Source organism: Diceros bicornis, chromosome X (assembly GCF_020826845.1).
Source record: "Diceros bicornis minor isolate mBicDic1 chromosome X, mDicBic1.mat.cur, whole genome shotgun sequence".
NCBI lineage: Eukaryota > Metazoa > Chordata > Mammalia > Perissodactyla > Rhinocerotidae > Diceros > Diceros bicornis.
Genome location: NC_080781.1, coordinates 35,873,835 through 35,897,403, shown reverse-complemented (window position 1 = coordinate 35,897,403; position 23,569 = coordinate 35,873,835). Strand labels below are relative to the sequence as shown.

General features: G+C 35.3%; 1 protein-coding gene and 1 pseudogene across 6 annotated transcripts in view; one reads left to right on the top strand and one right to left on the bottom strand.

Moving 5' to 3' along the window:
- USP9X (ubiquitin specific peptidase 9 X-linked) overlaps positions 1–23,569 on the bottom strand; it is a 168,523-nt gene that overhangs the window by 8,497 nt on the left and 136,457 nt on the right. For all 6 annotated transcript variants that reach the window (XM_058535664.1, XM_058535663.1, XM_058535662.1 and 3 more), the window contains exons 29-41: positions 22,922–23,068; positions 21,876–22,098; positions 19,308–19,528; positions 16,656–16,846; positions 12,355–12,528; positions 9,798–9,939; positions 7,892–8,645; positions 7,176–7,299; positions 6,213–6,438; positions 5,655–5,784; positions 1,716–1,901; positions 798–1,018; positions 619–707 (exon numbers count right to left, since the gene is read on the bottom strand). In XM_058535664.1, coding sequence (XP_058391647.1) covers positions 619–707; positions 798–1,018; positions 1,716–1,901; positions 5,655–5,784; positions 6,213–6,438; positions 7,176–7,299; positions 7,892–8,645; positions 9,798–9,939; positions 12,355–12,528; positions 16,656–16,846; positions 19,308–19,528; positions 21,876–22,098; positions 22,922–23,068 — 2,828 coding nt within the window. The remainder of the gene's footprint in view (positions 1–618; positions 708–797; positions 1,019–1,715; positions 1,902–5,654; positions 5,785–6,212; positions 6,439–7,175; positions 7,300–7,891; positions 8,646–9,797; positions 9,940–12,354; positions 12,529–16,655; positions 16,847–19,307; positions 19,529–21,875; positions 22,099–22,921; positions 23,069–23,569) is intronic.
- On the top strand, positions 19,660–20,990 carry LOC131400646 (large ribosomal subunit protein eL33-like; annotated as a pseudogene).

The window sequence follows — 23,569 nt, the reverse complement described above, 5'->3', positions numbered from 1 at the left end:
AGCAATATATATTAAATAAGGTGTCTTTAAAAAGAAATACACATAAAAAAAGATTATGTATTAATTGATTGACAAAAATGTAACTAGAGGCTTGTAGGAACCTAACTCCATATTTCTGCTAGGAGTATTCACTCATTCAGTGTTTTCAGTAACTTTATAGAATGTAACCATCATGAATAACGGGAATTGACTATATACTTATCTAAGGACTATTTTTAGATAACCAAATGTTATCTCATGTGACTAATTCTAAAACTAATGTAATCTAATCCTAAAATAACCCTAGGGCATGATTAATGAAATTAAAATATTTACCAAATATTACCAAAATATTTACCATTTATGCTAGTTTTCATTAACTTAAAAAAAAAAAAATCAGTTGAAAGAAAAGAGTTGGTATATTAAGTATACTCGGGCAATGAGAGAAAAAAATGAAAAACGAAATAAAATTGTGAGCGAAGGGAGGCACTTCTTATTCATTCTTGTCTTAAGTTTTTGTTTTTGTTTAAGATAAAACATTTATCAGATCCCCCAAGAGGTAAAAAAAAAAAATACACACTGACTGGCAATTTCAGTTATGACTAAAAGCTGGGCAAGTAACAAAAAAAGGGTATCTACCTGTGAGTCTGCCAGGAGTCCTCAATCAGTAAGATCTGCAAAAGCAGATCCAAATAGGGCCGGAGTTCGTAAGTGTAGGAATATGCAACCTAAAAACAGATTAAGACATGGTGAATAACTTATTTAAAGGAATAAAAAATCAAATCATGGAGACATATGAATATTTATTTTCCTTTAACCTGCCAGAGAAGTTCACTGAGGACAGTAGATGAGAACTGAGGATTTTCCCAGCAGCAAAAACGAAGCAATTTGACAGTTTCCTCTGAGTTACTGCAGTCCTCAATGATTTTCTTCACATAACTTGTTCTCACAAATAAAATGTCTGCCACATTCTGCTGAATTGGCATTATAGGTTGTGATAAATTAGGATCACCAAAAGGATTGGGAAGAGGAGGATTACCTAGAATACAGATTTGTCATCAATGAGAAACTAATAGGCTTCTCCACAATAACACACAGCTTTCACCATAGAAAACAGTTTGAGTTTTTTGTTTTAGAAAAATAACATTTTAAATCAAGTTTCCTAAGTACAATGAAGAAAGTAATATATTAGGCGTTAACAATGATCAGATATACCAAGATAATAAAATGCAAAGTTTAAATGACAACACTGGCATTTGCCTATATAAAAAATTCTTTTTTTTTAAATAATTTTATTTATTTATTTATTTATTTCCCCCAAAGCCCCAGTAGAGAGTTGTATGTCATAGATGCACATCCTTCTAGTTGCTGTACGTGGGACGCGGCCTCAGCACCACCGGAGAAGCGGTGCGGCGGTGCGCGCCCGGGATCCGAAACTGGGCCGCCAGCAGTAGAGCACGTGCACTTAACTGCTAAGCCATGTCGCCGGCCCAGTATAAAAAATTAATTCTTAAATTACTTCATAAACAAGGTATCCTCAGTAGCAAGTAGACAGAAAAAGATCTCCTTTAAATGTGAAAAAGGCGTAGGACTCAAAATACTATAAAATATTCCAAAGCATGGTCCTTTTAGACTCATTTTATATTTAATCATCTTCAGAATTACTTTTAATCAAGTACTATATATGCCCAGCAGTATTTTAAAACCAATGCAAAGCACGGAGAATTCAACTTTACCATTGATTGAAGACTGCATTCTTGATGAGACATTGCAGCAACGGATCAGCTGTGACACTACTGAGTATAATTTGCCTAATTCAGCATACTGATATTTAATTGGAGGACCTGGACCTTCATCTAAAGACACAAGCATAAAGGTAGCAGGTACACTCAATTTCAGAAGCTGTGTCTTCTCTGCCACACCTATAATAAAGAAGGGAGAAGTGGGAAAAGAGGGAGAATTATATGAGAGGAAAGAATTAGGAAGGCAAGGGCTTCATAATAAACTAGTTACCTAAGAAATATTTTTCTATCATTTTTATGATCAGAAACAGATCACTTTTACTGAGCATTCAGAGAATTATTTAACCAGAACAAAAAATCCACTGAGTTAGTATAACTGGATTTAAGTATTAAAATGGTTAAATAATGACCAAGACATTCCAATCCTACTGGGCCATAAGAAAGATGAATACTTTCTATGGCCTGCAGAGTCTGGGGGACTAGCATAGACTGCAATCCTACCATTAGGTAGGACGGTAAAAACCAAATTAAGTGAGAAATAAGAATTCTTTTATCAATTGCTGTCTCGCTTCTTTCTTCCACAGTTAAGCTTCTTGAAAAAGATGCCTAAATTTGGTCTCTACTTTCTCATTTTCCCATGCCTCAACCCATGCCAATTTGGTTTCTGCCCTCTTTCCTGGTGTAAAGCTAAGGAATAATTCTCAAACCATAACTCTCCTCCTTCTTGGATTCCTCTCATTTTCTTTCTACCTCTTCTCCTTGGTCTCATTTGTGAGTCCTCCTTCCCGTCTCTTAAAAACTGATGCTCCTCCTTGGGGGCCGGCCCAGTGGTGCAAGTGGTTGAGTGTGTGCACTCCGCTGCGGTGGCCCAGGGTTCGCAGGTTTAGATCCCGGGCGCGCACCCATGCACCACTTGTTAAGCCATGCTGTGGCAGCGTCCGATATAAAGTGGAGGAAGATGGGCATGGATGTTAGCTCAGGGCCAATCTTCCTCAGCGAAAAAGAGGAGGGTTGGCATCGGATGTTAGCTCAGGGCTGATCTTCACACACACCAAAAAAAAACCAAAAAAAACCCCTGATGATCCTCAAAGTTACTATGCCAGGCTATCTTCTCACACTGTATGCTTTCCCTGGATGATCAAACCCACTCTAATGGCTTCAAGTTCCAGCTATTTCCATTCAGATGATTCCACAATATTTCCAGACAAATATCTATCTCTATTTGGGTGTCACAGAGGCTCAAACAATTTGCCCAAACTGAACTCATCATCTTTCTCCTTCATCCCTGTTCTTACTTCTGTGTTTCCCCTCTCAGCACACGGCACCACTATTGGCTCAGTTCATCAAGTCAGAATTCTAGGCAGCATTCTTAACATCTCTTCCATGTCCCCCTTCCCTGAATATCCAATCACCAAATCCTACTGACTCTACCTCTAATAAAAAGCACCAGAATCTGTCCTACTTATATCCCTCTCACTGCCAGTTCCTCAGTACAGGCCACAATGATCTTCTGCCTATAGAACATTTTAACAATCTCTAGTCTTACTCTCCCTGTAATCCATTCCACACTGGAGCCAGAGTGATCTTTCTGGAAGGTATGTCTATTCAAAACTCTACAATGGCTCATCAATGCTCTCAGGGTAAACTCCAGAATCCCTCAGGAGGCTTGCCAAAATAGCATGATCGGAGAATCCTGCTCTCCACTCCTGCTATCCCCATCTTACATCAATTTGCCAGATTGAATAACTTTCATTTCCTCCAATGAGCCACGGTGAGTTTTTTCCAAGTCTTCGCACCTGCTGTTCACTCTGGATGGAAAACTCAACCAACAGATCCCCACATTTGATCAGGTATGATGTACTTCCATAGCACTTCGTATTTTCCCTATTACAGCCATTAACATACTTTATGGCAACTACCTTTTTATTTGCTTCTATATCCCATTAGACAGTAGATTGTCTTATTTATTGCCACGTTCCAAGAAGTATAATAAATACAGGCCCACAATCCCTTATCTGAAATCCTGAGATTCAAAAAGCTCTTATCATAAATATAAACAAAGTTCTTCATAAAGTTGGTATCAAAATATGTTTGGTGGGAACATCTGGCCTGAACTGACAAGAGGCTATTTACAGTCTTCATTTATCCTCTTCTCAGTGTGAACATCCATGTGTTACTGTAGAAATATTAATGTGTATGATTATAAGGTGCTGTCTCAGACCGTGCTAAAGGGATGTTACATATTGCATGGTACATGCACTACCTTACCTTTCTTAAATCCAAACAATTGTGAAGCCCAAAGCATATCTGTCTTAAGGATTTCATATTAAGTTTATAGACCCATATTTGCTTTTAGCAGGGAAATTTTAATTAGATTACATTATGGACAATGATATATGCTTTGTGAATAGGCAATAGCTAAAAAGAGAGTTAAACAAAATAGGATTTTTGTGATGGCCTAAATTTGGCGTTTCTAAGTTTGAAATACAGATTCCAATCATGCTTGTTTGTCTAATAAATATTCTCTTCCTTCTCAACTACAAATACCTAAACATCTCCAGTATGGAAAGGAAAGGGAAAAGGAGACAAACGGAAAGGAGAATGTTATGTTAAAAGGGCCATTGATCCGGGGCTGGCTCCATGGCCTAGTGGTTAAGTTCGGTGTGCTCCACTTCGGCGGCTTGGGTTTAGATCCTTGGCGCAGACCTACACCACTCATCGCAGGCCATGTTGTGGCAGCGCCCACATACAAAATAAAGGAAGATTGGCATAGATGTTAGCTCAGGGTCAATCTTCCTCAAGCAAAAAAAAAAAAAGGGCCACTGATCAATTGATGATTAGTAAGTTCACACACAAAAAACCCAGAATGACAGGGATGTTTGGGTACAGAACTTAATTCTGGATATAAGTTGTTTTTCTGTTTTTTAACTTTTAAGAAGTTATTCAAAACTATCTGCTAAGTCTCCAAATTAGTTCCCAATCTGGTCAAATATACATTATTATTCATTAAGATTCTAACTGGAATGTCTCAATAAATTAGTCATTTTGGGATCAGTGTACTAACATCTGATTGACTGATACCTAATTCTTCTAATTCCAATCATAGGAAAGTTATCCCCCCCAAAGCCAATTAACAAACACCAAAATGACAGTGGAAGCATTTTTGATGATATTCCTAACTATCCATCTATTCATTCAGCAAACATTTGCTGAGTGCTATTGTGCAAAGCTCTGATCTCCGCAATCTAGTCAGGGGGCAACACAAAAATATGAATGCTGTCACAAACAACAGAGTAAGTATAAGATTCTATAGCATTTTTTACGGTAAGTATTATAGAATCACTGAAAACAAACCATCAGGTGATGTTAGAAAGAGCAGGTTACTTTGAGAAGGAGACTTATTATACAGAGATAATAATGTATCGATAACGGGGTAATTTATGTGAATTCCTTAAGTGAATATTTATATTATCCTTAATTTTAATTTAGTTTACTTCAACAAACACGTACGTACGTACAAACTAAGTCTTCTACCCAAACTTGGTGAGTATCACAACCATCTGGGGACCTTTTGAAAATATAGATTCCTTTCACTAGCTTTGAGAATTCTGATTCAATTGGTGTGAGATGAGGCTTAGGAATTGGTATTTTCAAAAACCAGACAGATCTGGCATCACTGTTTCAGGAGATAAAGATATGATTAAGACACAGATTCTGACCTGTGTCTACTACAGAGATAAGAAAATGCATAAATTAAACTATAAAGTACAAGGTGAAAAGCACAGTAAAAAAAAGTTTCAGATAAAATTTACAATAGGTTTTATGGAATATTGTTTCTATTTTAGATCAGGTTATATTTCATCACTTGATTTAAATGACTTCACCACTTCATATAATACATTAAAACAGAATTATGAAACCTTAAACTCTTACCTAAATTGGCATACATTACAAACAGGTTGAAATATTGCTGTAAATGACGTCCATGTTCTGAAACTTCCCTTCTCAAGAGATTTAGTACTGCTCTTAGTAAGTGATCACTCAGGCTTAAGTTGTCATAAGCCTATAAAGGATAAAACATTGGCTGTTTTTTCAAAAGCAACAAGGTGCAGGTATGATATAATTCTATTTGCATAAAAAAGGGCATGCATATATATCTATGTAGAATACAGGCAGAAATTTTTGGAAGGACTGATCACACAAGAAAACTAAAAACGATTGCTTCTTAGGGAAGGGAATGAAGATCCCAGGTAGATTTCATTATAGAGCCTTCATGCTGTTCTAATTTTTAAAGAGCCAATAATCATTATTCATTGCTGTGAAGTACTTTTAATGGAACTCATATACATCAGATTGCGTGTTGTGTGTGCATATGTGCAGACATGTTAGTTATGTAAACATCAATTAGATGTACATATTTTTGTGACTTCAACTTCCAGGAAACAGAATTAATTTGTAAGCATTTAAATCATTAGAAAGTTGTGCAATTACCTGACTAGAAGGTCCAGGAGATGCAAAAGGTGAAGGACATGGTCCATCTTGCAAGGAAAAATGTGCAATAAAAACTATAAGTTTTGCAAATGCACCCCTCACTTCTGCACTAGGGCACTCCAGAAGGTATTCAGAGAAGCGATTTGAAACATTAAAAAGGACATTATGAGCAAACCAAAAACGTACATTCTTGCTGTGACGAAGGAGAATACACAATGCGTCATACCTAAGACAAAACAAAAAAACTTATGAATATCAATTCAGTAACATGTTTCCTATAGTCTAGGGATGGGTCTCTTTCTATGAACCAAATAAAAATCAAAGACCTTCTTTTACTACTGGAGAGAGCAGCAATGATTGCTTCTAATACTAACATTAAAAAGACAGATGAATATCATGACTTGGTCTATTCTCAGTGTGACAAAATACATAGATAAAAGCTTATACAGTCCTCTACAAGTCCATTACCAGTCTCTTCCTAGGTTCAATGACAAACAATATCTGCCCTCCAACCTTCCCTTAACATCTTCCTACTGGATGAGTAAGTAAAAATTGTTAAATCAACGTATCACAATGGCCTCTGAACTTTCACAATTATAAACTTAGGAAACATTTTAATTTTTCACCTTTTTAATCTACAGCAGAATTTAATCTAGGGAAGCTAAAACCTAATAATTTCATGGTTAAATAGCTTAGACTTAAGCATCATCCCATAATCTTTTGTACAGGAATGTCAACAACGTGATACAAAGTAATACTGCCAAAAGCCAGCTTTTGAATAACAAAAGGCCATGTTTAAGTAATTACTTCAATATGCTTTCTCTCACTATTGCTACCAAGAGTTTTTTATTCTGCATTCCAAATCTGAAAAAAGATTATCATGGTTTGGAAAAAATAAAGTAGTATATTAAAGAACCAAACTAAATGTTAGTATAATAGGAATGGAAATTCAAAGCAAGGTACCAATCACTGGCAGAGCCACGGATTACTTTCTTGGTGTGAAATCCTGTGGTAAAGAGGAACCTAGCAGCAAGCTGAATACTAATCATAGTAATTTCTTCTGCTTCAGGCAACAGGTGATCTTGCCCTATAAATAAAATGCAGATGAAAAAATTCAAACAAATTTCTATGTCCAAGCCCCATTTTCAAACAAGTCTGCATTCCCACTAATTTTCAGGAGTCCTAACTGTGTCAAAACCTCTTTTAGGCTACTTATGAAATAATTCTTAGTGGTTCACTAAAGCACGTTTCAAACTAATGCTTGAGTCAAAAACAAACTTAAAATAAACAAAAACTTCTCTGTTTCCAAATAGCAAGACAACATATACCACTCAAAGATAACAGTCATATGTTGCTTAACGATGGGGGTACGTTCTGAGAAACGCGTCGTTAGCCAATTTTGTCATTGTGTGAACGTCAAAGAGTGTATTCACACAAATCTAAATGGTGTAGCCTACTCCACACCTAGGCTATATAGTACTAATCTTAAGGGACCACCGTCATATATTCGGTCTGTTGATGACTGAAACGTCAGTATGTAAGACGACTGTAGTCATCTGAAATATGACTTTAAAACAACCAAAAGTAAAAAAACAAACATGTTAATACCTGCTAAGAAATCCTGCAAGTAAAATAAGAATTATGCTTTATTATCAAGAAGCTAAATTTTTGATTCTTACCTGGAGGAGGATTTAAGTAAACACCATTACATGTAAGCAGTTTTTTCATAAACTGAAAATATTCCAAACTGTACTGCATTCGGTTATGCATGAATTGCACATTCTGTTTCCGTACACTTCTCTCAATGACTGACGGCATAATAATCTGATGGGGTCTTGTGCTGATAGCAAGCTCTGATATATATCTTATCAACTCATCATCTTGGTCTATTGTGTCCAATCGTTCATAAAAAAGTATATAAGCATTCCACCACCTTTTCTGGCGCCTGTATGACATGCGCTTCATCATGTGATCAAATACTTCTCCCATGTACTCCCCACCAAAACACTGGTTTTTCATTTCTTCATCGTCATCCATTTTACACTCTGTTACATCTCCATCATCAAATTTATACCAGCGATTTCTCTCACCATCTCCACCATTCCTTTGAATGATATAAGAATAATAATGTCCCCCACTTGCTTGACCACTGTGTACAAGCACACCCACAAGTCTGTATTTTGTGCTTCCTGCCGTCTCACTTTCAGACTGCTCATTCTGTTGTATCAACTGACTCTCTGGGTTTACATTATCTCCTTCCAGCTTTGCAACACCTGCAACCGTGTAAGGTTCCATGTCCAGCTCTCGAGGAAATTCAAAATAATCATTGAACTTGATTGCACATTCTCTTTCCCAGTCATAGTCGAATCGTTTTAATTGGATAGCAAGAACAGGAGGTAATTTTTTAATTAGCAAGCGCTTTACAGTATCAACCTAAAATAAACAGAGTAAGTTACTAGATGTTCTCTTATAATCCACTGCAAAAAAACAAACGAACTTTAAAATTGTATTATTAAATTGTCTTAAGACTAGTATGAAATTATTTATAAGTGTAAACAACATGATAATGAACAAATCAAGGTAATTCTGTCACAGTTGATATTTTTTAAAATGTTAACTAAAATTAATAATATGAAAATGGCTTATGCCATTTGTTACAAATTGCAAAAATTAGTGATATAGACATTACTTGCTGCCTGGTTTCCATATTGTCATTGCTATCTAACCGTTATTACTTGTTTGATATTTACTGTTATTCTAATAAAAGTGGTTTGCTGTGAGCAAACTGAAGAAACACAATAATAGCAGTAATAGTTATTGGGAAATTAGATGCCAGGTAATATGTTAAGTGCTGCCCAGTACTAGTGAACCTTAAGAATGAGGATTAGGAATAGCAAAGCGATTAAGCAACTTGCCTCAAGTCTCAGAGCCATGGGTAGGTGGTAGGCAGTATGGCTTTACAGCTCAAAGTCTCAACCTCTAGACTTTAATACCTCTCTAAGTGGTGCGTAAGCTCACAACAATAGAGGTGACTTGGAGGTGAGAGGGTGTGGGAGCCCAGAAAGATACACATTGTTTACTTTATGTACGTGTGAATTGTCTCCCCCAAAGAGCTGTTAAGTGCCCACAGATAAAAACTAATCAGGTGAGAGAAGAAATCTCATGCAGCTGAATAAAGTAACTGTCTCAGCAAACTTCTTGGTCTTCACAAGTAATTCTAGACATGAGAGGAGAAATGTTTTCTGCTGTGGGCTCTGTAGTTTTGAGGAGTTCAACAGCAGTTTGGCTGGGTATAGATGGCAAGTGTGTAATTCAGAAAGGAGAATGTGGTATTAAGCTATTATGACTTCTAAAATGATTCACTCTTATTTACCTGTTTTGCCTAGCCCTTCTGGCACAACTTTCTCTCAATCTTCTTTCCCTGATAAGCCTTTAAATCAATTATCTTAACTACCTCTCTGCTACCACTATAACGAAGCAGGGTAGGGAAGAAAAAGAGGGTGAATGTTGAAGACAAAAACAATCAGCTTCTTCCAAATCCATTAAATGTGATTATAATTATTTTAAAAAGTGGACAATTCGTACCTTTTTATTGCATTTTTCACAATGATATGCATTTGCACCTTCTAATAAATCTCCTTTGACATACTGTTCCAAAGAATCAAGAAGATTTTGGTGATTTCTAATGTCTACATTCAAAGTTGTAAAAGATTCTTCACACTCGTATCTAAAGATATTTAGGAAATGATCAAAAAGGATTTATTCCTTAGTTTTCTAAACACTTTATTTAGTTATGGACTTAATGAAAACTACATTTGCAATATTTATAATACAAAACCTTTAAGTCATAGGATGTTACCAAAAAATGACAGTTATCATTTACTGGTCACTTATCCTGTGCTAGGCACTTTATTAGGTTGTTTACACATTATACATACTAGGTTCTCTGTCTTCATTACAAACCTGCTAGAGAACTATCTATCACCATCTACACTTCAGAGATGAGGGAACAGGGGTTCAGAAAAGTTAATTTGGTCAAGACTAGATAAAATGGTGTTTTGAAGCATGGTCATTCTGGCTTCACAGCTTAAGCTCTTTATAATCTACCATGCTGTTTCCTCTGTTATCTGGTTTCCTCTGTTATCTGTTTAGATAGTAATTCATGCCAAGGCCAAAGCATGAATTCATCAACTTCTGAAAAGGATATTTTAAACTATTAATGGGCTGAAGTTTTAAATGTTCCTCCTTTTCTGTAATGGAAACCTTACTAAAGCACAAGTTTGAACACAAATAAATAGGGGACAAGCAATTTGAGTAGGAGCCAGAATCCCATACTGTGGCAATTTTCTACCAAAGGAATTTTCAGATTTTTGATGAGACATATTCATAAATTGAGACCATGGGATGTGGGGAATACATTCTCAACCATCAAATTCATTCATTCAATAAATATATCGAGGGTGCCTTCCATTTGTAAAGCACTGTGGAATAGTCAATGTTCAGACAGTCCTTCATATTTTGTTTGATTAAGGGCTTAATAAATCTCCTTTCAATTTAGTTAGGGAAAAAAGACAGGTACACAAAGGCATTTATAAGTGACATGAATGGAAAATGAAGTAGGTATTAAGCAAATTGCTACTATAATCAGGGAACAGCCTATAGAAGAGAAAAAGGAAGTTAGATCTTATAACTCCAGTTAAAAAGTAGGACATCCCAAGACAAGAAGTCTGCCAAGTTTTTCTGTAAAAAGCCAGGTAGTAATATTACAGGCTTTTTCGGACCGTGAAGTCTCTGTGGCAACTACTCGACTACTCTGCTGTTAACAGTGAAAGCAGCTAGACAGTAGGTAAAGGAGTGGGTATGTTCCAATAAAACTTGACAAAAACAGATGCCAGGCTGGATTTGACCTATGGTCCATAGTTTGTTAACCCCTGTTCTAGACAAATAATGCCCTAAAACAGATAGACTTGAGACTTGTTATGTCACCTTCTGGCATATAACAAGAACAAGACTAGTTGTGGAGCAGGGATCTGAACCTTAGAGATCTTACTTAAGATCATGCTCTCCGGACATTTTAACTTAGCAAAGAAAACCAATAATTTCCAAATAATTTTGAAAACTGTCTAAAACAAACCAAGAAGGACTGACAAGAACAGATGACAAAAAGTTGGCTACTTGATCAGTAATTAAAAACAAGAGATTAAAATGACAATTTTATTGTCCACCTAATGCAAAAGGTCTTTCAAAAGGACCAACAGTTGTCCAGGTTACATGAACAATTATATGTCCTTATTCTCGACGAATGGTTTAACCTGATGGAAATTTCTCATTTATACAGTGTTACCTCTCTCCTAATCATTTCCCCATGTTCAAAAATGAAGCACCCCCACCAACCATGTACACACACAACCCAAGACTAACATATGATACTGTTTGGGCTTGTAGAAAATACTATCTTACTGTGATATTTTGGTGAAAAAGGATTTCAAACCAACATTAATTGATAACACAAAAGAGAAGTTCCAAAGTAAAACTTTCATGTAATAAGTATAAACGTGTATTTATCAGTAACAAACTTTAATAGTTATTTAACTATTTTCAATAAGAGCCCTTAATCAAACAATTTCCCTTTTAAGTCAAAACAACAATCTGTTTAGTCAACTCTTGCTGTAAATGTTTTGTGTGGAAAACATACCTTAAGGATAATGACAATAATCTACACTATTTTAAAAGTCAATATTTCATTTGTATAGGAAATACTGCTCCATGTCTGTCTGTCATCTTCTAAACTTAAAAATAATTATAATATTGTAAACACACTAACTCTAAAATAAAGGGCAAATTTATAAGTAATACCTGTAGATATATGCAAAATGCCATTTTACTTCCCCAGGAATGACCATACATGAAAGAATGTAAGAGTATGAAATAGTTAAGAGATTAAGTGGAGTAAAAGTTATTTGACAACAATCAAAAAAATGCCCACAGTACTAAGGTATGTACAGTATATAATTCATCCAGTCTCAGGTATTTAGTAATTGGTGGCATACTCTACTTTCATACATAACTTCCAGCAAAAATTTTGTTTTTGTTAGTAAATAAACAGTATGAAATATACTTTAAATATGTAATTAGCACTTACCTATGTGGGCAGCCTTGGCAAATCTTCTGATCAGCAAAGGAACCTCCTAAGACTTTACTTAGCATAGCTGGATGTCCTAAGGCTTTCAAAGCTTCATCTAAACTATCCACCAATGAATTAAAAAATTCTAAAGCATCATGTTGTTCACGCAGATTAACAGGCTCACCCCAAAGCCTAAGAAATGATGGAATAAAATATGTAATGTGCAACACTCCCAGAACAATATATACAATATATTTTTCAGGAAAAAAAAGCAATACAACCACAAATAACAGTATATAAACTGAGATTTTATTCCTCAACTACATGAGGAAGTAGAAAAAAAATAAATGCTCTTTACATATTGAGTGCAGTGGGGGAGAAAGTGAGGCTCACAGTAAAAGTGGTACTATAGTGGGAAGAATTACCATAAAACTACTGGTGTGGTTGATGGACAGCATGGCTCTAAAAAGGATGGTTACTTTAAGTGATATGATATATGCATGCATTTTGAATCCAACTGAAGATGCTATTAAAATGGGGTGGTGGATCTCACTCTTATGTAGATGTTATAATTACTGTTTTATTTGTTTCATTTTGCTTAAATTTCGGGTTATAGATACAGTGCCAAGATTATATCTATTTACTCTTAATTACACTGATTTTTCCAAGTGAAAAGAGAAAGATTTGACTTCTTCTAGAGTTGATCTCTTTTGAGTAATCTGAGGACTTAAATTAGGCAAATCAACCTTGAGAAAACAAACTATCAATTGTGTGTACCACAAAATGAGGACTGATACTTCTAAAACTTAGGCACTGCTAGAAACTATCAATGACATTGAATTTTGTATTTACAGAGTAATATACAGAGAATATAAATGAATTCATTTTAAGCGAGACATATGACCGCATTTTTTTCTTTTTTAAATTTAATTAGTTTTTATTGAGGTAACACTGGTTTATATAACACTATGTGAATTTCACGTATACATCATTATATTTTGACTTCTGTGTAGACTACATCATGTTCACCACCCAGTCTAGTTGCCATCCATCACTGACAAATGTATTTTAAATACACTACAGGAACTGACTTTTGATATTCTTTTATAGTAGATAATCTCATTCCAATTATATTTTAGACTTTAAATTTGCACATAGTGAGTTTAAAATCAAATACATCATTTTTTGTTAAAATCCATTTGTTTCATTATTGGAGATGACACCAATCCATTCTATTTACTTTCAAATTGTAGTTAACTCCCCATACTTTCAAACGTGTAGTCAACTATTAATTAAAAAGGGAAAAGGTACCTTTACAATGAGAGATCTGTTAAGACACCAAAAGATCAAAGTTAATATCACCAATAATCAGATAAACTGATACCACATGCCTCCCGATGCAATGCAATGAGAGGCATATAACATCACCTACACAGTTTTCTTACCAAAAAAACCCCACAAAAAACAAAACACCCACGTTTAACCTGAATCTAATCATGAGGAAATGATCACACAAATCAAGAAAGTGAGAGAGACTCTGCAAGACAACTGGCTTAGACTCTTCAAAAATTTCAGTGCCATAAAAGTCACTGACAAGTTAGGGAGATTATTTTAAAGAAGACTAAAGAGGTAACAATCAAATTCTTGTGATCCCTTCCAGGATATCAGACTAGGATTGAAAGAAAAAAAAAAAAAAAAAGTCAGAAAGAGTATTTTGGAGAAATCGGGATACACACTGACGAATTTCAGACATTATTAAATCAATATTAAATTTCGCGGGTGTGATAATTGTATTGTAGCTAAGTAGGAAAAAGTGCTTATTCTTAGAAGGTAAATGTTGAAGCATACAGGGGGGTTAAGTGTCATGTTTGCAACTTAGTATCAACTGGTTTAGGGAAAAAACAAACAAACAAACAAACAAAAACCAAAACCCAAGTATACACATAAGCAAATATGGCAAAATGTTAACACTTGGTAAACCTGGGTAAAGAACATAACATAAAGGAGATTATACTACTACTTCATCTTTTCTGTTGGTTTGAAATTTTTCAAAATAAAAAATTAGAGGTGGGGTGGGGAATGTGGTCAACTAACCCACATGTATCAAGAATATATTACGTGTCTCAAGTGTGGATAATCCAAACGTGCTAGTCTGACAAACTGTGAGATCCACTAGCATAGGAAGTAAATGAGAAGTCAAAAATGCAAATGAATTATAAGAAAACTACTTATAACTGAATGACAAATTTTAAGACAAAAGCTCAAAAAGTGTGAGAGTAATTTGGAAGAGGAAGAACAGAAATGCTAAAAGCCTAATGGCTGAGATGGGATGGGCTAGGGAAGAAAGAGAACAGGAACAGTCAGAGAGGAGTGTGCCAGGTGATGGGACTGAAAGAGCAAAAGTAGAGCTGGGAAGAAGGGTGGCGCATGCAAGCCAAGAATATGGATTAAGTAGTAGCCTAGGCAGGGGAATCAAAGGAGTTTACATGATGAGTCATAGGGAAGTTATCGTACTATAAAGCAGTGGTTTCAGAAAGAAATCTAAGTCGTATCCTTGTAGGGAAAAGGGGAGCTGCTCTGATCGAAGTAGGGAAAGCGGACCAGAGTGGCAGTGTCAGGTGACTCTTTGTGTCCCCTGTTCTCAGCTGTCTGGGAGATACCTTGAAGGGATTCTAAGGAGTATTATTTTAAAAACCCATTGTGGGCCGGTCCCGTGGCTTAGTGGTTAAGTGTGCGCACTCCACTACTGGCGGCCCGGGTCCGGATCCCGGGCGCCCACCGACGCACCGCTTCTCCGGCCATGCTGAGGCCGCGTCCCACATACAGCAACTAGAAGGATGTGCAACTATGACATACAACTATCTACTGGGGCTTTGGGGAAAAAAAGGAGGAGGATTGGCAATAGATGTTAGCTCAGAGCCAGTCTTCCTCAGCAAAAAGAGGACGATTAGCATGGATGGTAGCTCAGGGCTGATCTTCCTCACACACACACACACACACACAAAAAAAGACATTAAAAAAAATAATAAAAAAAATAAAAACCCACTGTCATGAAAGATTATAGCCTTTTTCACACTCGGTACCGAGTTACGTGGTTGTACTGTGGTATTTTAACACAGTGCATGACATAATAGGCAATGATTTTTAAAAAAGTGAAATAAATGAAGTTAAAGAAATAAGATCAAGATGTAATTGATGACTTTTAACGAAAAAGTTTTCTAAACGAAAGAAAAGAAAAAATGAATTTATCCCATCTTTCCTATAAAAATGTACATTAGGATAGCCAAATAGTTGGTGAAGGCAAGTTTCCCTTTATAGATCTAGTCTAGCTAATATAAACTTAGAATATTGCAACTCTGTAACCCCAATGAAATACTGTATTTAGGCAATGATGATCAATGGCTGTTATCATAAGAGAAAGAGACAGACACTATGTACCTCTCCTCACTGAGGTAAACATTACCACCTAAGAAGTAGCCTTGCCTACCCATTCCAAAAAAAGAATACCTCAATCTGATCAAGCCTCTAAATCTCACTGTCTATTTATAGGAAATACAGGGGACTGAGGAAAACAGAAAATACTAAAATACCACAGGGATCCCATCAATAAAATCCAGATGGTGGGAAAATTTACAGGGTAAACTACCTGTTTTTTTTTTTTTTCCAAATAATTGCAAGGTTGAAAAAAGATTAGAAAAGACTCAAGAGTCACAGCAACATTTGCCATTTACAGACTTCCTTTGGATCCTGATTTCAAAAAACACACAGTAAAAAATAATTATGAGATAATTGGGTAAATTCAAAGACTAACAAGGATATTAAGGAATTTTTAAAAGACATGATAATAGTATCATGGTTACGTTAAAAAAAAGACATTAGAGATACATACTACAATATTCATGGATGAAACTATGTATTTAAGACTTGCTTCAAAACAATCTGGAAAGAAGTAGATGGGAACGTAGATTAAACAAGATTGGCCATGAGTTGACCACTGTTGAAGTTGGGTGATGAATACATAAGGGTTTATACCCTTCTCCCTACTTCTGTACACATTAGAAGTTTTCAAAATAAAAAGTTATTAACACCTTAAGAGACTAAAGAATGCTGCCTCTCCTTACTATGACACTTTCTACCTCCTCCTTTGGGGACAATGAGAAAAAAAACCCAACTGAGAAGCGGGGTTTGAATATTACTATTGCTTATATATTAAACATAAAAATGCCTTCCAACATATATTTTAGAAGTTTAACATTAGTGTATTGAGATGTTCATAAAGCTTTAAGCAGTATCCCTATTACTATCCATCCATAGTTTACCTGAACTGTTTCCAAAATCCTCTTGGCACATAGTACTGTAGTCGAGAAGCAGCTAAATGACCAAAGATGACCTGAAGGTGTCTTAGAACACCAATATTGTACTCTTTCCTATCTTCTGTTTTACTTAATGCTGGTTTGTCTTCAAATTGTTGAGGATATCCAAATACATCATCTCTGGGATCAACATTGCTCTAGAAACCAAAAAATACCATTAATGAGTGAATCTAACTTTAAAGTGTGGTAAAATATGTTGAGACAAATGCCAGTTAGTGAACGAATGATCTGTACTTCTATTTCTTATCTCCAAAGCACTTAACTTTCAATTTATAAATTTTAATTTATAGTATTATTGCTTATTCCCACCACTTCACATAAGGAGTTGTCATAAAGGAATAACCCTATGTATTGAAGAGTTAGATAATACAGCAGAGTATAGTGATTAACTAAGACTGAACTGGACACAAATGCAGGTTCTGCCGCTTATAAGCTAAGTATCTTAGAGCAAGTAAGTTACTTAACCTTTCTAAGCTTCAGTTTTCTCAAGTGTAAATGAGGATACACATTCTTCATGTAGCTACTCTGAGGATTATATGAGATAATGTATATAAAGTGCTCAGAACTGTAAACATTCAATAAAATTCAATAAGATATACATATTAAGAGAAGCAGTACTCTTCAACCAATGGTGGTGGAAAAACTAGATATCAATATGCAAAAGAATGAAGCTGGACTCTTCCCTAACACTGTATACAAAAATTAACTCAATACGGATCAAACACCTGAAGGTAAGAGCTAGAACTATGAAACTCTTAAAAGAAAACATAGGGTAAAAAAAGCTTCACAACATTGGATTCAAGCTATGACTTATTGGATATGACACCAAAGGCACAAGCAACAAAAGACATATTGAACCTCATGAAAATTAACAACTTTTGTGCAAAGATTGGAACGCTTGTGCACTGTTGGTGGGAATGTAAAATGACGTAGCCACTATAGAAAACAGTTCCTCAAAAAACTAAAAAGAGAATTACCACACGATCCAGCAATTCCACTTCTGGGTATACACCCTAAAGAACTCAGAGAAAGGTCTCAAAGCGGTCTTTTTACACTCATGTTCACAGCAGCATTATTCACAATAGCCAAAAGGCGGAAGCAACCCAAGTGCCCAGTGATGGATAAACGGATAAACAAAATGTGGTATACCCATACAATGGATTATTACTCAGCCTTAAAAAGGAAATTCTGACACATGCTATGTCATGGATAAACCTTGAGAACATTAAGTGAAATAAGCCAGTCACAAAAGGAGAAACATGGCATGACTCCACTTACAGGAGGTACCTAGAATAGTCAAATTCATAGAGATGGAAAGAGATTGGTGGTTGCAGATCAAAGGTCTGAGACCCTTGATAGAGGAACAGACAATATCCAGTTCCTACCCATGAGAAACTTACATTCTAGGGAAGGAAACAAGCACATAGGCAAAAACCAAAAAACCCAAAGAAATCCACAGTGCAGTGGGGTGCCGAGACAACACAGAGCAGAGGGTACCATGAAGGCAAAGGTGGGACATCTTATTTGAAATTGTATCATATTTTGTCTGCCTTGTTTACTTCTTGCTGGTACAATTAGCTATCTCTACTCGTGCTTAACTCAACATTGCAGAGATATGATGGGCTACAGAACTAGAATTTCAATTTCAATTTTCACTCAGAGCAGTGGTATGAAGCTTTTTTAAAAAGTAAAAATGCTTAGACCCCAATTCCTGAATGATGCGGTTCAGTAGATCTGGGAAAGAGTTGAGGCAAGTGTATGTTTCAGAAGGCCTGTAAATGATCAACTACCTCAGAGCAAATAGTTCTGGTGACTGAAGGAGAGGGAATGAGGAAAGAACCATTCAAGATATTTACTACAACTAGAACACACTCTTGGCTTCTCTCTTCAGTTCTCACCAACACTACGAACAGGAAAAGGTAAACTAAAAATCGAAGCAATACAGGGTAGATAGAAACATGACCACAACTTAAGTCTTGCAATATTCTCTTCTTTAAAGAGCCATGCCACAGTTATGTCCACTCTGATCTGCCACTACAACCTGAACTTTCCCATAGCTTTTTCCTGCATTTTTTCGACTTGGCAGGCAGCCTTAATTTTGCCACGAGACCATGTAATATTTAAAATAGACATCTGTTTCCTAAGCAAGAAGAGCTATGATCTGGGGGAAATGTAAAAGTAACCTAAAAGTAAGCACAGATAACGAAACTGCCATAGTATACAACTTGGCATAAATTAATGGAGATATATAATTTAAACTATCAAATACAAAAGTGAAAATATAATTTAAACTATTATTAAAAATGAAGATTCTTATCATTATACAAACTCCAAATTATACTAAACACTTCACACAAAAGTGAGTATATTAACTTGCTTTAAAGACATATAAACTATCATAAAAATTAACTGTAGTTTAAAGTCTGGTAGATAGTGAACACTATATTATGTCAAGAGGTAGCAGTTCATACCTGAAGATTCTACCTTTATTTTCAAATATACATCAACATGTCCAATGAAAGTACAACAGTCTCTAAGAGAGAACAGTATCCAGTATCAGAACTTCAAACAGAAAACAAAGCACTAAATAAAATTTACCTCATTGTCTTGCTTCTCATCCCCAGACATATCATCATCTACATCACTACCTGTGCCTTCAATTGCAAGAATACCATTCCTGATGGAGGGAATCATGTAGAGCTGCTGAATCACAGAATTCATGTAACAAGTAGCACCAGCATTCTTTAGTCCCACAAATCCTTTTGGTGGGCGGGGTCCAACAGGTGGCAGATATTCCCACTCAGTAAGTGCTTCACAAGCTGAGAGAAGATAAAAGATTCTTATAGGATGAATACAACCATTTTGTCCACTTTCAGCGCTATTAAGCTGATAAATTAACATTATCAACAAATGCAACACTCCTATAGTCACCTGAAGCAGTACTACAAGCATGCAGTTCACCCTCGACAAACCTAAGTATAGAGCAACACTTACCACTATACAGATTCTTATCCCACGATCCACGAACCCATGTTTTATCTGATATTGCCTCCAAGCCAATCTCAGAAGCAGTCTCACAATATGGTATGATGCTAATTTCTACGTGCTAACTTTACTCTTAGCTGTACTGTTTAGTCATTATGAACTTTAATTTTTTCTACTTTTCTATGTTTTTAAAAGTGCCTTCAAACATTCTGGCATGAAACGCTATATAAATACATCAAGATTTTTATAGCTTGCTCAATTTTAAATAATCCTAAGACTACCTGGGTTCACATCCAGGTTCAGATACTTATCAACTCTTTCACCTTCAGGTAAGCCTGTTTCCTTCCTAATAAATGTAGTAATAAGACTAACACTTGGTTTGCCTATAATCACAACGTTATTTTGAGGAGCAAATGAGATAGTGGGTTTGAAAGTTCTGTGAGAATTATAAATTACCATACATCTCTCTCTACCTAGTATAAACCTGGAAACAATGTAAATATCATTGTCTACAGGACAAGTTAAATAAATTACAGTATACTGAACTGAAAGTTATATAGCCAATAAACGGAATTAGATAAATATGTGTTGATAGTGAACAATCACAGATATATTAAAGGGAAAACAAAGTGAAGAACACTGTGTGTACTATATGCCAATCTGTGGTTGAAAAATGAAACAAAAAAAGATCTTGTATGTAGATTTTGCGTACACAGAGATGCCGGGAGACAGACATGAACTGATGCTATTGCTTACAGTTATCAATGGATGGGAGGGGGGCATGGGGGCCGGGCAGGACTAGAATGGGCAGGAAACATACTTTTTAGTATATACTCTCTTTGGTACTTGAAATTTTTACCATGCAAATTTTTGAGATTTGTTTAAAAACAAGTGGCCTTTCTCTTTCTGCCATCTTGGAGCCTATGGAGGTGTGCTGGCAACAGGACTTCTAAAACAGCAAATATATCTGGAAGGCTGTGGTCCAAGGCTATTTTTTCTAGGCTATAAACAGGGTCCTCCGAAACCAGCCCATAGCTCCTCTTCTTAAAACTGAAGGTGTTCATGCCTGAGATGAAACTGAATTCTATCTATTCAAGAGATGTGCTCACGTGTACAAAGCCAAGAACAGCACAGTGACTCACGGCGGGAAAGTGAACAAAACCAGAGGAATCTGGGGAAAGGTTAACTCATGGCCATGGAAACAGTGGCATGGTTCGTGCCAAATTCCAAAGCAACCTTCCTGCTAGGGCCATTGGACACCGAATCCTTGTGATGCTATACCCCTTAGGGGTTTAAACTCATTGAAAACTAAATAAGGAAAAGTATGGATTTGTTTTAAAAAATGAACAAACAAAAAACCCCCCTTTAAGTTAAAACAAAACCCACCTTACTATATATACATTGGGTAAAATAAATAGCTAAAGGACTAACCTTTTAAGCAGTCACTTTAATCAGAATCTCCTAAAATGCTATTAAAACATTCTTATATTCAGAAATACAACATATCAAAATATAACTTGACATGCTTACTACAATCAATTGTATTCTTAAGATTTGTAGATAGTCGTTTTCTCTTAAAACAAAACAGCCTCCTTTGTGTTTGATTTCTTATTTCTCCTTTTTCAGTCATTTTATATTGGCCTCATCTCTTCTGAGCGTCAGTTCCATATCTGTAAGATCTGGAGTCTGCAGCCTATTTCATGGGCTTCATGTAAGCATTAACTGAGGACATAAAGTGCACTAGACTGTTTTCTCACATTCTAATTTTTAAAACCAGATTGTCTTAGAGTTCATATGAAAATAACATTAAAGAGCTTCTACATGAGGTCCTGAAAGGTTTTCCAACGCATGCAATTTGAGTTTTATGTTTGAACTCCAGCATTTATTTTGACTAATTATTACTCTGGAATTTGGGTTTTATTTCAGATGAGACTGAGATGAAATGTATTTTGCTGAATATCACCCTATAGGAAGACATTTAACAAACATTTGAAAATTTTTCTACATTAAGTCTTTTAGTTTGTAATCGTCTTAAATTATACATCCATTTGCTAAAAACGTTAAACTAGTTGCTGAAAGAACGAAAAACCTGAGTTGAAGATGTTTACTAAAAGAAAAACAGGAAAACAATTCCAACACATACAGAATGGTCATCACAACTCTGTATTTTAAAACACTTACTAGTTATTGCTGTGCCAATGTAATACATTTCAGTCAAAGAATCTACTATCTGTTTGAGATTCCTCACACAGCCAACAGCTAATGCTACAAGTAACTCAAAACCAGCATTAATGGTAGCTGATGAACTACAGACTGGAATAGCCTGTTCAGCTGGCAGTTCTCCATTTCTCATATACTGCAGGTAAACATTGGATGCAGGGAAGATGAAATCATCAATTAACTCCTACAAGAGTTAAAAAAAGGATTATGTATTAGCAATGGTATATATATATCATTATATACATGTTACACGTTATATATATTTACATAATGTTTATATATTATATATAAATATGTGATATAAAGTTATATATATGTGTGTGTATATATATATATATTTTTTTAAGGAAAGAAAAATGTCTCTTGGAAGGAAATAACGTTAAATTACGTATCAGAATTCAAGATCTCACTACATCTCAGAAAATGTACCTGGATTTTCTAATAAAAAGATCTCACTTCAAAACACTATTTACTACAATTAACAAACATATCCAATTTCTCAGGTTAAAAATTTCTTTAAGTATCAAGAGTGAGCTGACTGTAACACTTAAATTTACATTTTAAATAAGTTTACTTCTTTAATCACATGTATACCAAAACTCATTTTGAATAAAAATAAAATGTACTAAACTGATACTTTTTGTTTTCTTGAGTTACTATATATGTGAAGAAACTCATTAAAGAAATAAGAAGCAGTCTTACAAAATAGAGGTTTATCTCATTTTAAATAGTTCAATGAAGTGAAAAATTCAGATTTTCTACATGGAAAAATTAAATAGTGCTTATTTACTTTAAAAATGGTATTGAAATTCTATTTATATTCAAAACTCAGAAATTATATTTTAGAAATTACTGTAACCTCTACAAAGATTCTTAAAAAGTAGAAAAAAAAAAAGGGTCAAGATGATACACCAACGACATGACACTATAAATTAATCCAACAGATTTGCTAATAAACATTTAGAAGGTTATGATATCTAATTTAGGACCAGGACAACAGAACTTACTTTAATGAGATTAGCACCTCCTTTTTCACAACCAATATGATACTTTTTCTCAGGGGTTTGAAAGGCCAGTAACTCTTTTGTTACCCCAAGGTGGCCTTCCAAGATCGTCTCTTCAACACCCGTTTCACCTGTTCTTTTAACATCATCCTGCCAAAGAAAAAATGCCAAATGCCTAACTTATGAAAGGGAGGTCGAGATGGAGGGAGACACTAGAATAAGAGAGGGCTGGACTGACATGAGGATTTTCCCAAACCTTTCTATTCTGCAAGTTTAAGTTCTCTTTAGAACTTCCTAGAAGTATGCTTTACAAACTACTAGAAGAAATGCTAATCTGAAAGCTAAAAGCTACAAATCTCTTCAGAAATATATTCTCATACAAGTCTAAGAGTATCAGGTGTTAAGATCAAGAGTTAAATTAAGTGCTAGTATATTAGACTGATTTTTGATGAAAACAATTCAAGAATGCTTTTTAAAAGATGAAAATTTACGAAAAGCCTCAAGATTCTAAAATGAAAGAAGCTAAAAATCAGTATTCCAAGACTCAAGTAAAACAGAGCATTTTACAAAACTAGTTATGCATTTATTCTGTGAATCATGAGTTACTAATATTTACTTCGGTCCTTTTTTATTACTCTTGGGTATTTTTCA